General features: G+C 37.8%; 1 protein-coding gene across 7 annotated transcripts in view; it reads left to right on the top strand.

Annotated features, from left to right (window-relative positions):
• The window catches only part of ROBO1 (roundabout guidance receptor 1), a 707,409-nt gene that overhangs the window by 447,128 nt on the left and 247,553 nt on the right, over nucleotides 1–12,728 (top strand). For all 7 annotated transcript variants that reach the window (XM_064643066.1, XM_064643092.1, XM_064643074.1 and 4 more), the window contains one exon: nucleotides 1,500–1,826. In XM_064643066.1, the coding sequence (XP_064499136.1) occupies nucleotides 1,500–1,826 (327 nt within the window). The remainder of the gene's footprint in view (nucleotides 1–1,499; nucleotides 1,827–12,728) is intronic.

Here is a 12,728-nt window from a genome sequence, read left to right as displayed (position 1 = left end):
AACAGTAATTTGAATTTGAGTTTAGCAGTTTAAAACTCTAAAATTTTGATACCTCTTTATTCCCAATTTGGAATTCTTGGGCACCGAATTGCTTGTCATATACTTCTGTGTTATATATCTATCCAGACAAGTATAGGGTTTTTTTGCATGCCAGCTTTTATCAGCTTGCATTTTGAATTAGTTTCAAATGGAATGCTTTTCTAGAAGAGTATCTTGTTTGCTTGTAACTTTTCTTTTATCCTGGATACCCTCCTCTCACATTGGATCAGTTTTCTAGATTGGAGACAATAACATTTTTATAATGTAAAATGGTTCTCTGATTTACCCTGAGGCATAAGCCAGCACTCAGACACTCTGTACATTTGTACCTCTTACGGTACTGCTTAACAAGGGACTAAAAAGAGACAATAGTACAAGCAAAATAAAGCAACTTTGTGGGTGCTGGAAGTGGTAGAGTTACTCTGTAGACATTGCATGAATTAATGGACTTTCCAAAAGGTCGAATGAGGTTGACTATGGCTTTGGGTTATGGATTAGAGCAGTACCAGTTTTGCTGGTCGAGGTGGTCTGATGTCTGTAGAGTATGTGCAGGACTAGTTTTTCGTAATTCTAGATATGCATATGCATGGCTGTGTAAATCTGTATACATGAATAGATAAATAAAGAAATTTATATGATTTAGGAATATGGCAGTTTACTTTGTTGCCTAAAGAAAACTCAGGGAGCAAAAAAAAACCCGAGGCAACTTGGTATGGAGGTAAGGTAATAAAAAAGGATTTAATCGTGCCTCTAAAGCGTAGGGGTTACAAACCGTCTGTCTCAGGTGTTACAATTTATAATACTGTCCGTCTAATCCCAGCTTTTTCCCACCCACTGGCTTTTGCTCCAGTCCACCTCCTGCCCCACGCCTTGGGAATTGTGTCTGGGGTCTTTTTGAGACCCTTTTCTTCATCACTTCAACTTCCTTGGAGCACAAAGGTCACCCGGTTCTTGACTGTACCCTGCAGTTCAGGCTGTGGATTAGATGTTCTCAGACAGAAGGCGACTTACCTTGGAGAGAGACTAAACATTCTAATGGAATTTAGGAGAATTGATATGGGGAATTGGGGTGAGAGGGTTGGGGAATGTGTGTCTGCTGTGCTAAGGGTAAGGGAATAAATGCAGCTGCTTGTAAAACCTGCATTTTCTACATAACTACTTATAAAACTTATAACAATTAGAAAAATCAAAAAAATCAAAGGACTCTGAGGCATCAACTTCACTAATATAGGTCCCCTGTTGAAAAATGCTTTTGGACATATTCACTTGGGAGAACCTCGCGCGTGATGAAGTGCTTTAAGGTTTTCTTTTGTTCACTTCAGGATGTTAATAGCTCGTCTTAATAAATGCTGCTCTACGTGGTGATGGTTAAGTAGTTGTTTTGCAAAAGTACCGTGACCGTAGCTGGCAGCAATTTCCTGAGAAAACTCTGCTTATTTGTCTGTTTGTTTGTTTTGCAGGTTCTCGTCTTCGACAAGAGGATTTCCCGCCTCGAATCGTCGAACACCCTTCCGATCTCATCGTTTCCAAAGGAGAACCGGCCACTTTAAACTGCAAAGCGGAGGGCAGGCCGACCCCCACCATCGAGTGGTACAAGGGGGGCGAGAGAGTGGAGACGGACAAGGATGACCCTCGCTCCCACCGCATGCTGCTGCCCAGCGGCTCTCTGTTCTTCCTGCGCATCGTCCACGGGCGCAAGAGCCGGCCGGATGAAGGGGTCTATGTGTGTGTGGCAAGGAATTACCTCGGGGAAGCTGTAAGTCATAATGCATCACTGGAGGTGGCAAGTAAGTCCTTTTTTTTTTTTTTGTTGGTTCTTTTTTTTTCCCTCACCACTCTTTGGTAGCAGCCGCTTGCTTTGATGTTATTCGAAGATAAAAATAAGTGTGAGCTGCCTCTGAGGCAGCGACTTAAAAGCAATGAAGGAATTACACGGTTAATTATTATTTATACAGAGGTAGGAAAGTGGAAAAAGAGTCAGAAGATGTGTCATATCACTGCAGAAATTCAGATGGTTTTGTGCGTTCTCGCTACTTTTATACTTCCATGCAGTTATGATTGCTTAATGTTTGTTAGATTTCGTATACTTAATTTCAGTTTATAGATGTTTTTTCCTCTCCAGATAACCATGCAAACTGTAATGTGTAATAGGAGGCAGGATAGCCAGGATTTTGTCCAAAAAGGGTACGTTTGGAATTTTTCTTGCACAAATAAACATTAGAAAGAAGGATGGCAGATTCAGAAACACAAAATGAATTTTTTTTTTCTCTAAAAGAGCTGGCCCACAAATTATCTCTCTAGTTTTAAGTATTTGGCCAGCGGAAGGTGCAGTCAAGTATCTTCACATCACCTTGTAATGCTTATCTCTTCCTGTATACCCTTTAAACTCTACTTTTCCTTTAGAGGAAGAGAGTGTGCATTTAAGTGTTTTAGGCATTCATACGGAGGGCCAAGTGTAGGTCAAAAAATATCAGTTTTGGGGTACTAAAGTATGAGAGGAAGCCTCACAATTCAGAGTTAGGTATCTATTTTTAAGTTGCTTTGATAGGCCTCCTTTGTAATGTGTAACAATTCATCTGGTGACATGTTGAAGAGCTAGCACAGACCTGGGTGAGTCACTCGGAAAACACTGATCTCTGCTGACTAAATGAATCATGTTGCTATCTAGCTCTGATGAGGCTCCTATCTTTTAGATAAGTTAAGCACCACTGTCTGTATATAACTTTAGAAGAAGGGCTAGGTTTTCATAATTCTCACATGAGGCAAAGGAAATAAACGATAAATTTGTGAATTTACGTGAGCCCTTTTCCTAGTGTTTCTCACATTCAAGACAAACCCCAAGGACTTTCATAATTATACCAGAAGGATCTCAAGCTTCACCTTTAGTAGAGTAGATACATATTAAGATTAAGATCTATGACCATGCTGTTTCCTTGTTAACCACTTTTAGCGATAAAAGTAATCAGTGTCTGGGTAGCTGAAAGTATGCTTGTCCAGTAAATGTATAACCTGTTTAAATCAGGTGCTGATTGGTTACTTCCAAACATTATATCTTGTATCTCGGAGGTGTAATTTTAAGTGGGCATTAATGTTTATGAGATTTTGATTTTTATCTAATGCTGTTGTTTCATTTACCACACTTCTCGTTGATTCTTAAAATGAGTTTTAACGCTCTGTGCTTGTTCCATGGTCTTTTGGTTTGGGATGTAACTTGAAGTAATCTTTGAAATGCTTGTAGTGTTTCTGTGTCTTCCACAACTTTTCATCAGAACCCAGAAACCTGAGGTGGACTTCAGTGGTTGGTGCACTGTGGCATCAATGAACTGGTACACAGTTGCTAAATGTGTTTGTCACCCCTATCTCAAGTCGTCTTCATGTGATTATAACAGAGAGTCTGACAGGGCTTGAATGCAAAATATTGATATCACCACAAATTTTTTTAAGAGCCTCTGTCAACACTCGAGACCAAAAAAAAAAAGAATTCTTTTTAAAAGCATTTAAACATACACCAATTAACAATAATGTAGCATTAAATTCTTAAGCCATCTCAAAATGGATCTCACGAGCCCTCGTATCGAGAGCTAGTGTCAGAAAATAACCACCAAGAATGCTATAAGGGCAAGAAAAAAACCACACTCTATATTTGGAAATAAGATTTGTAGGTATAATGGCATACAGTTTTAATTGTATACCAGGAGATCATAGACAAAGAATTTTGACAGAAAAGGTTAGTATTTTGGTAAAAAAGGTAGTGATGTGACAATGCAAAAGCACCGAACCACTTTAAATAGCACAGAAGAGGTGAGGAACAAGGAAAGAGTTGAAGGCTGGTGGAATAAATTTGCATTAAATTAAAAAGCTCTGCACTGTAGCTGTAATGCTCTTGTCATTATGAGCTGTAGGTGCATTCACAGCGGATTGCTGCAAATCGGCAAACTGTTTTGATTAACTTCTCAGTACACCTGGGCTGAGCAGCACAGCATTTACATTTGTATACATGTAGTCATCCACAATTGCTGTTTTAGAAATCCTTATGTTATAGTTTAATTTTTGTGTGTTTACAGGGGAAAATTGCCTTTATTTGGTTTCTACTTTCCATGAAGTACAGAAGATGGTTCAGAGTACTTGTTTTTATGCTTTGATGCTGAAATTTTAACCAAAACCCTTTTGTGAAACATAGGAAACAGCAGCATGTTTTGCACTGTAGCTGTTAACTCTTGCTGGAAGAGGCAGCTCTTGTCTGCACCAGTTTGTTTCATAACATGATAGGGAATTTATCACTTCTCTTCCATCACCTCATTTAGTAACACCTTCAGTTAGATGAAATTCCTTCACTGTTCAATGGATGTTGTAGACTTGTCTTCAGATTCAGTTTAATACTAAAAGTAAATTTTCAGGTCTGTTACTCCTCCATGCAGTTCATGTTTATATTTTTTTTTAAGAGTTCCAGTGCTCATCTTTGAGATAATCCACAGAGAGAATCATGTAATCAGGTGGACATCTTCCTTAGATACACTGTGCATAGATTCCACAGTTGCAAAGGAGTAAAATGTAGTGGGATTTCAAAAGTGTGTTGTGTTAGAAGCTGTTTTATCTTTTTTTAATACCTGTCTATTTTAAAGGACTTTTAAAACAGATTTGATTGCCACAAGGGGGGAGAGACTAAAATCATAAATCATAGAATTGCAGATAGTTTTCCCTCTGCTTTGTTACCTTCTAGTCCTTGACCTCTCTTTGGTGACTTGACTGACATTTGCATGTCATTTACTCCAAAGGATGCTGCTTTTTCTCCTATTGATATATATTTCAGTAATGATAGTGTTAGTCCTTAGTTAATACCTTTGAACACGACCTAAATACAATTTATTATCAGCAAATTGAATTAAGTAAGTCTCTTATTCCATCTCTGCCTTTTGTATCCCTTTCCAAAATGTTTGAAGATGCCATGTGTCTGCTCATAGCATTGGGGATTTGTTACATCTTTTCCATAATGTTATTTTATTTGATATAAAAATATTTGTGCAGCTGCATTTCCTTAAGTTTCTGGGATTATTTCTTTGAAACCATGCCCCATCCCCAGAAAAACCCTTAAAAACAAGATGATCCTTTGGCTGGTGAAGAGTGGTATATTAAATCAACAAAACATATACTTGAACCCCCATGAACATATTCTGTTTGATTATGTTTCAGGGACTGTAACTTTCCCTAATCAAATAACTAGCCACTTGATATTTCAGGAATTAAAATGTTTCAGGGACTTTAGAGACTGGTAAAACTATTCTCTGTTACACAGCCCTGTGCAAAGAAGCTTTGTAATTTAAAATTACATGACGTTTTCTCTGTAATATAGATCTGTAGGATCTTCATAAATGGGAAGGAGATAAATTTGCATAAGCAGGAACTCAGCAGAAAGGCGAATTACAAGTCAGTGAAATGTTTAATTGGGGGATTTATTTATTTATTTTTTTTGTGGACTGATTTCATCTATACTTGAAATGCCATTCCCACAAAACTTTTGAAATGGAGGCTCTCTGTGTGTGTGTTCAAAGTCAGTTTGCAGATGAATGAAGTTTGGAAAGTGCAGCCCAGAAGGGTGTGTGATGGGATGATCAGATAACGGGGCTGTAGTGTCCTCCAGGCTGAGGCTGCTACAAGTCCATTTCCCTCCCTCTCCCTGACTTCCTGAACTCAGCCTTTTGATCACTGGAGACCTACTTAAATCAGCTCCATGTTTTGTTTCTGAGGAATGTAACTGGTTTTGGATTACTGCCTACCAGTGACACGTTCCCCAGTGGTGAAAGGTCCTGAAGAACGTGAAAAGGGCATGTCCTTGTCAAAATGAAAACTGGGTAATTCTCTCCATAAATGTCAGCTTTTACAGGTGGGAGAAGAAAGTGGAACCATGCTTTTATCCTCAGAGTAAGGGCTGAAGACTGTTTTGGCTATCACATAAACATTTGGAAAACAAAGTCATTTTTCTGAGTAGAGCAATAAAAGCAGTTTTGAAGAAGTGCATTAGCAGACTGGAAGGTGGCTGCAGCTGCTTCATAGGTTTGAATCTCTCGGGCTTGTCTGGTGAATGGATGCACCCAATTAAGAACAAATTCGGTTACTGGTGTGTGATAGTTTGATTCAAGTGCTTTTTCTTTTTTTTTTTTTCTTTTTTTTCTTCCAGTTACTCCTTTTTGAGGAAAATTGTATCTCTGGATCTTGTGGGTGTCTGTTATGTAGCAGTTTGTAGGAGCCTGTTCATGTCAAGAGCAGCAACAATAAGCTGCAGGGGTATATTCATCTTCCTTTCTCTACTCTACAGTTTTTTCAGGACATTAGAAAAAGTCAAATAAAAATGAAGCTGGTCGTGTTTGCTGGTCAGTGACTTGGCAAATCTTTATTTCAAATAATATTTCCCTGAGACAAACTTATTTCTCTTTTGCCACCAAAGTTCTAGGGTAACTTTTGGCAGGAGTGCTGTTGCTAGTACATCTTGAAACCTACCATTTATCAGTGATAGGTTTACCTTGAACCTGACTCTTTCAATGCTTGTTGCAGCTGCATAGTGAGTCTGGATTACTAGAAACTGCCTCTGAAGCATATTTTACCAAAAATGTAGCATAATTTAGGAAAAATTTCTTTGCAGTTAGGTCAAAGTTGCACACAGGTGTGCTCCTTTTTATAATGTAGGTATCTGCTTAAGGAAAACACAAACAACTGTTTTAGCTGCTTCACAAGTTTGTTGTATTACTTGCTCAGCCATTACAGTCAGTTGAAGAAAACTGAGAGTTTGAATGCCCCCCTGCCTAATTTTTGAAGATGCATAGAGTCTTATTTTACTCTTTAGATTTTCTGTTTGCCTTACTGACCAAGTTTGTGCTAACTGGAGAACTGAAGCAATTTGTTACTACTGCTAGAAAATCCCACTAAATGCTACTGCTAAGAAAGCTGGTTGTCCTAATGAGACTTCAGAGTGAATGAGAAAATGTGGAGAAACTAAAAACTGATTTCTTTGAAACTTACTCTCGTATTACTACATATGTGTGTGTGTGTGCACACTCAGGTGCTCTCCCTCTTAAGCATAGTGGTATTGGTTACCAAAGATAGGAAATCCGAAGTTCCTCACTGAATTAGACACTTCCCTTTTCTTTTCCCTCACCCTTTGCCTTGTCATAGTAAGTTTGCAGAGGAGGGTTATATTTGTGACCAGGGAATTTGGCATGATTCTTTCCCATGGAGCATTGTCATCGTTGTAACAGAATCTTCAGTAGATACTAGAGACTGTTCTAGCTCTACAAATGCTTTTTTTGCAGGTTTAAAATTATTTAAAAGGTATAAAAGTGACATACAGTCAGTGTATGTGTCTTATGGTTAAAAACACTTCCAGTTCCTTTGAATTACAAGGAGTAGATTCAGCTATCCTGTGGAGAAGGTTGTTTCATCAGCCTCGTTACTTATTGTTGATAAAATGAAATATCCCCTGTTGTTCTGAAATTCCTCTGGCAGATGAAGAAAAGGTTGCTGTAGAATCTGAAGATCAGTGATGACTTTCCTGTACTTCATTTTCCTGTGTTATGCAGAATATGAGCTGCTCAATTATTTGCAAAATTGCTTCTCACTCTCCATTAATTTTAGGCAAGATATGGTCTCTCTCTGAGTTATTGTTTGTATTATTAGCTGCAAGATATGCAATACTGTTAAAATTCAAATGACTTGATTTGTATAAATGTTCTATGTTTTAAATTACACCTTATGTGCAATCATTGGCATGTTAAGAGAATGAGGCAAACAACAAGTTACTCCCTTCTTCAGTTGCATGACAATGAATAAAACATTTTGGATGCATATCAGAATTTCCATCATTTGAGGCACCCCTGTGTATGGCAAACACGTGCTGTTTATGTTGCTTACAATTTTATTTGGCAAAGTCTCACAAAAGTGAGGGCTTTGTTTCAAGTATGTGGTTGGTGTTAAGGTATCACAAAAGGTCTTTCTTTTTTGAGTCTTCTACCTGCACTCATGAAATAAATGAATAAAGTAAGGAATGTGCCTTATCAGAGTTACTGGCTGTTCATACTGTAGAAGGGGTTACAAGGTTAATTTATGCATTCATGCATCATTTATGCAATGGTGTACAGATTTAAAACACAAAAAAATCCCTACAGATAACCAAAACACCGAGGCTTGACTGGAAATGCCATAATTAAGTATGATTCCACTTGGTACTTTGGTATGGCAGAACTTCATTTTGCAGTTATTTCTAAGTCTGTTATTAAAGGAAATTTTCGTGTGTGTTATCTAAAATGCAGCTTGTACATATTTGGAAATATATAGGATTAGTTCTTAAGAAGCAGGAGATTGTATAGTCTGCAGTTGTAAGATTAGTGTTTCAGGATTTTGGTGGTTCTGTGGAGATGCTTGGAGGCGTCTTTCAGACTGCATCTGAAGTGCTAAGATTTGCTGTATTTTGGAAGCAGGCTGAGAGGACTTTTATTGAGGATATATGTCAACATATCTGAGCATTAAAGCTAATTCTGTGCTCAGAGCAGTTCACAGGTCAGTGTTAGTGAATAACAGTGATACTGAAACAACAAATGAAAACTTTTTCTAAGTGCTGATACACTACAGTCAGGACTACTGTGAAAACAGAGCACACAAATGACAGATTCCTGTTCAACGCAGTTATCTAATCCTGCCAAGGTCAGGGCAAAATAATAGGCTACATGAACACTCTGTCTGGACCAAGAAAGCTGTTCTTACTTATCTGTGTCTTCCCAGAAACTATGTACAACAGAGGAATTTAGGAATAGAGTTCTTGATTGGTTGTGATAATGTGAGTATACTGATTTATTCTTCAGCTGATGAGTAATTTACGATGTTACAGTGGCCATGCTGGGATGGATGATTAAGCAAAATCAGACATGTTATAGTCTTGCCAGAAATTGCTGTGCAGCTCAGCAAATATGTAAATCAAGCAATGTGGTGGCAGTCCTTTTGTGGAATGGCAGCTTTGATGGGTAAAAAGCTGAGGAAGTCAGTTCTTAAAATAAGGTGAAATATATTCCTTGCAGACTTAGGGTTATCTGTCACTAGTTTCAGAGAAAAAAGTAGAATTAAAATTGTTCAGTTTGCAGGACCCTACCTTTCCAAACATGAGCCTGAGACAGATGTTTGTCATGCTGCTGAATCCAACTAACGTAGTGAATTGATACCAAAGTTCTCCTTAGTTTTGCTGTTGCTGTTTAAAACCCTGTGGAAGACAATTCAGGCTGATAACATCGACTATAAATAGGAATAAAGGCAGGTATCCTAATTGTATGAAGGAGGAAAAGGAGGTTTTCATACTGCAGTCTGTTTTCAGTCCCTGCTGTATATTCTTCTTCCCTTCCCATGCGACAGAGCCTCAAGCAGAGTTCAGAGGGAGCACCTTGGTGGAAGTTATCACACCTTGGTGGAAGTTATTACATGAATTGGGACCATTGGCTGTCTCCTTCCTGAGAGGAAGAACTCTCCTTTGGTGAGCTTCCTCTGGTCCAAGGAAGTCTTTATATGCTGTTTTCAACCAATAGATATCTATTATATTTTTCCTCCATTTCTGCTTTAGACTCTTGATCTTTCTTCCACCACAGGCACCCCTCCTCCACCATCCCCCAAGACATCTTGGTAGAACTAGATGAAGATCATTCCTATTTTTTATAAGTCTTTACATTTCCTAGATGATGATATAGGACATATGCCTGTAGGCAGAAGAATAAAGTCAGGCAAATAAAATGCTGGCTAGTAATCCTCATGCATTGGTTCTTATGCTTTTTCCCCCAGTACTACATTTTAAAACATGTTTATCTGAAGAACTGAGAGGCTTGATTCTGACTTAAAATTTGGAGATAAATTTGCATTGTGCCAATTCATTTTGTGTATGAATTTAGAATATTTGGCAAATACTCCATATTGATGAAATATTTTGAATCATCATTCCCCAGAGAACAAAAGTATCAGCTGTGTTGAAAATTGTGAAGAAATCGGTTTTTATTTTTCTTTTTACTGTCATCCTGTTAAAACCTTCCTTTAAGATCATACTGCTGACAAAGACAGATTTGCATCTTTGTGTCTGTGAGCTGTTTTGATGAGAACTGTCTGACTTGACTTGCGTCCTGTATGTAAATTGATTTCAGCTGATTGCTTTGAATTTGAAAGAAATTTAATTTGAAAACTGCCCAGTTCCACTCCCTGAGGTAGTAGATGCTTCTCTACGTCATCTGTTAAGCAGTGCCTAGTCAGCATATGTCTCTCCTATTTGTTCCTCTCCTATTTAAAACTGTTTTCTCCAGAGAAAGAGAAATTCCCTTTAGACCAGACAGACATCTGCTGACTCTCTCCTATGAGCAAAGCAACTGAAAAGGTATCTTGCCCGTGATTAAAAGAAATATGTCTGGAGGCTCTTAGTTTTTGTTCAATTAATCAAAGATTAAACACATGTGGACTCTCTAAACTGGGCTTCTTTGTGCTTCCGTGCTATCAAAAGTGATTGGAGAGGGGAGCTGTGGGTTACAGCTGACTAGGCTGGCATTTAATTTTTTACCTATATACATGCTATAATTCAGTTTCAGAAGTTCATAATAAAGTGAGGAAAAAAAAACCAAAAAAAGGGGTTTTTATTCATTTACAGCTTAGAAGTATTCCAGTTTAAGGGGAAAAAAGAGGAAAAAGTGTCATATTTTTTCCTAACACTTGTTTTTAAAAGAAAAAAAAAAGAGTCTTAGGGTTATGTGAGTTACCATTTTGGTTTCTGTAACCATTTCCAGATGCAAAGGCATTCTTGGTTGCTTTTGTTCCCTAATTCCTCTTAGTAAATGCTTTCTTGGCAGAAACTGTTAATGTTAGAAGTCTGGTGTTCAGCTTAAAGCCTTATCCTTACTCAACAATTATGCTACTGATAGACTATTTAGTAAAAACCTGCAGGTTTTTTGCTGGTGTCAAAAAAGAACCAAACCTGACCTTACAAAATATGTAAACTAAAAATTCTGCAAGAGTAAGATGGGAATAATTAAGCAGATTCCTTGAATACCATGCTGTTCTTAAATTTTTCATCAGACACTAGCTAGTCTCTCTTGTAGACATCTTTATCTGAAGATAATTTGTTTGGCTCCAGTTTTATTAGTGGAATAGGTTCTTTGGTGTAGTCTCTGGTGAGCTTTTAAAACAGGAAAGGCTCCACTGATAATGTGACTTAACTGAGTTATTTTTTTAAATGGTGTCTTCTTCTCGATTGCTCCTTCTAATAACTATGGTTTTGGTTTATTACCAGGTCAGATTTTCCTCAAAATATATGAAAACTTTCCTATGTACCACTTTCTGAATAAACACTAAATACAATGGAAAGGTCTGTCCTTTAATAAATAGGCATCAAGCAGCATTTTTGGCAAAATACTTGATGTGATGGCAAAGCTTCCTTATAAAGTAAGATCTACTAGACTTATATGAATAATTGTTGAAGGAGCAGACAATGAAGTATTCAAAACTGCCATCATGAAATTAGCTAATAAAATATAATACAAAATCTCCTTAATATATAGCTTTTTCACTCTTAGTGGGCTGAAGCAATCCTTTGGTATTAATAAAAGGTGTAATGGGAAGCACTCTGAATTACTTCATTTTAACATGCTAACTGAAGTAATTAGGTTTTTATACCCAAAATAGTCACAATATTTTCCAAAAATGAAAAAAAGTCATAATGGTCAGCTCACTTTACTAAATATTGCCTGTGTACAGAGGAAAGAGAATGAATGCATACTTCAATTCCAGCACCTTAGCATTGTTTTGGAGTATTTCCCTTTGCAAGAATACCCTGAGAAGTCCTCACTCCTCTATTTATAAGGAGGTATTTCAAATAAAGTTCTTAAAAGCATTTTATGGACGGTTTAATGTGTCTGTATTTGGAAAGGAAGGTGGTCTTGCTGTTGCTGTTCTCTAGACAGAAAAGCTGAGGCAGGAAGAAATTAAATTTTGCTCTCAGGGTCACAAGAATGTCTGTCAGCTCTGGAGAGATTGGGAATTCTCGTTGTTCTATTTGTTCCTCACAAGACTGCTCTTCATCACTCTCTTTTAAGGACTATTTGAAATTTTTCGTAGCTATTTTTAGCACTAATTGCAAATAACTTTGGAAACCCTTTGAAATGTTCCAAAAATTAGCCCTTTTGGGTGGTGCTGGGATAAAAATTGAGTTCTCTAACTTGTAATTTTCCATTTCCCTGGATTTATTCCTCTAGAGCCTGTATTGTTGATTCCCTGTGGTTATGGGCCTCCTTATTTTTTTTTTTCTTTCTCCCTGCCAGCTGCTCATGGATCAGATGAATATATCAAGATGATTGTGTATTTAACCCTCTGTTGTCCACAGAGGGAAGGCCAAAAAGGATAAACGCTAATAATATGTAGGTGCTGTACAAGATGCTGGAAACAGAGAGACTTGTTTTTCTGACTTTAATTTACTGTGTTCCTGCTGGAGTCAGGGCTGCTCCTGCAGGAACAGATGAGTGTCACTGATTTTCATTTCACCTGTGCTCAGGGAAAGCCTGTAAAGTCCAACTCAGCCCTTTTGTTTTAATACAGAGAGGATGCAAACAGAAGAGGATTTTGTGCCTAGACCAGGAACATCCTGACTATCTCTGCTCCAGCAGTGTGACCTCCCTTTGGAAGGATTG

Source organism: Pseudopipra pipra, chromosome 2 (genome assembly GCF_036250125.1).
Source record: "Pseudopipra pipra isolate bDixPip1 chromosome 2, bDixPip1.hap1, whole genome shotgun sequence".
NCBI lineage: Eukaryota > Metazoa > Chordata > Aves > Passeriformes > Pipridae > Pseudopipra > Pseudopipra pipra.
Note: the sequence above shows the minus strand (reverse complement) of the source record. Positions and strands in the feature narration are given on the sequence as shown.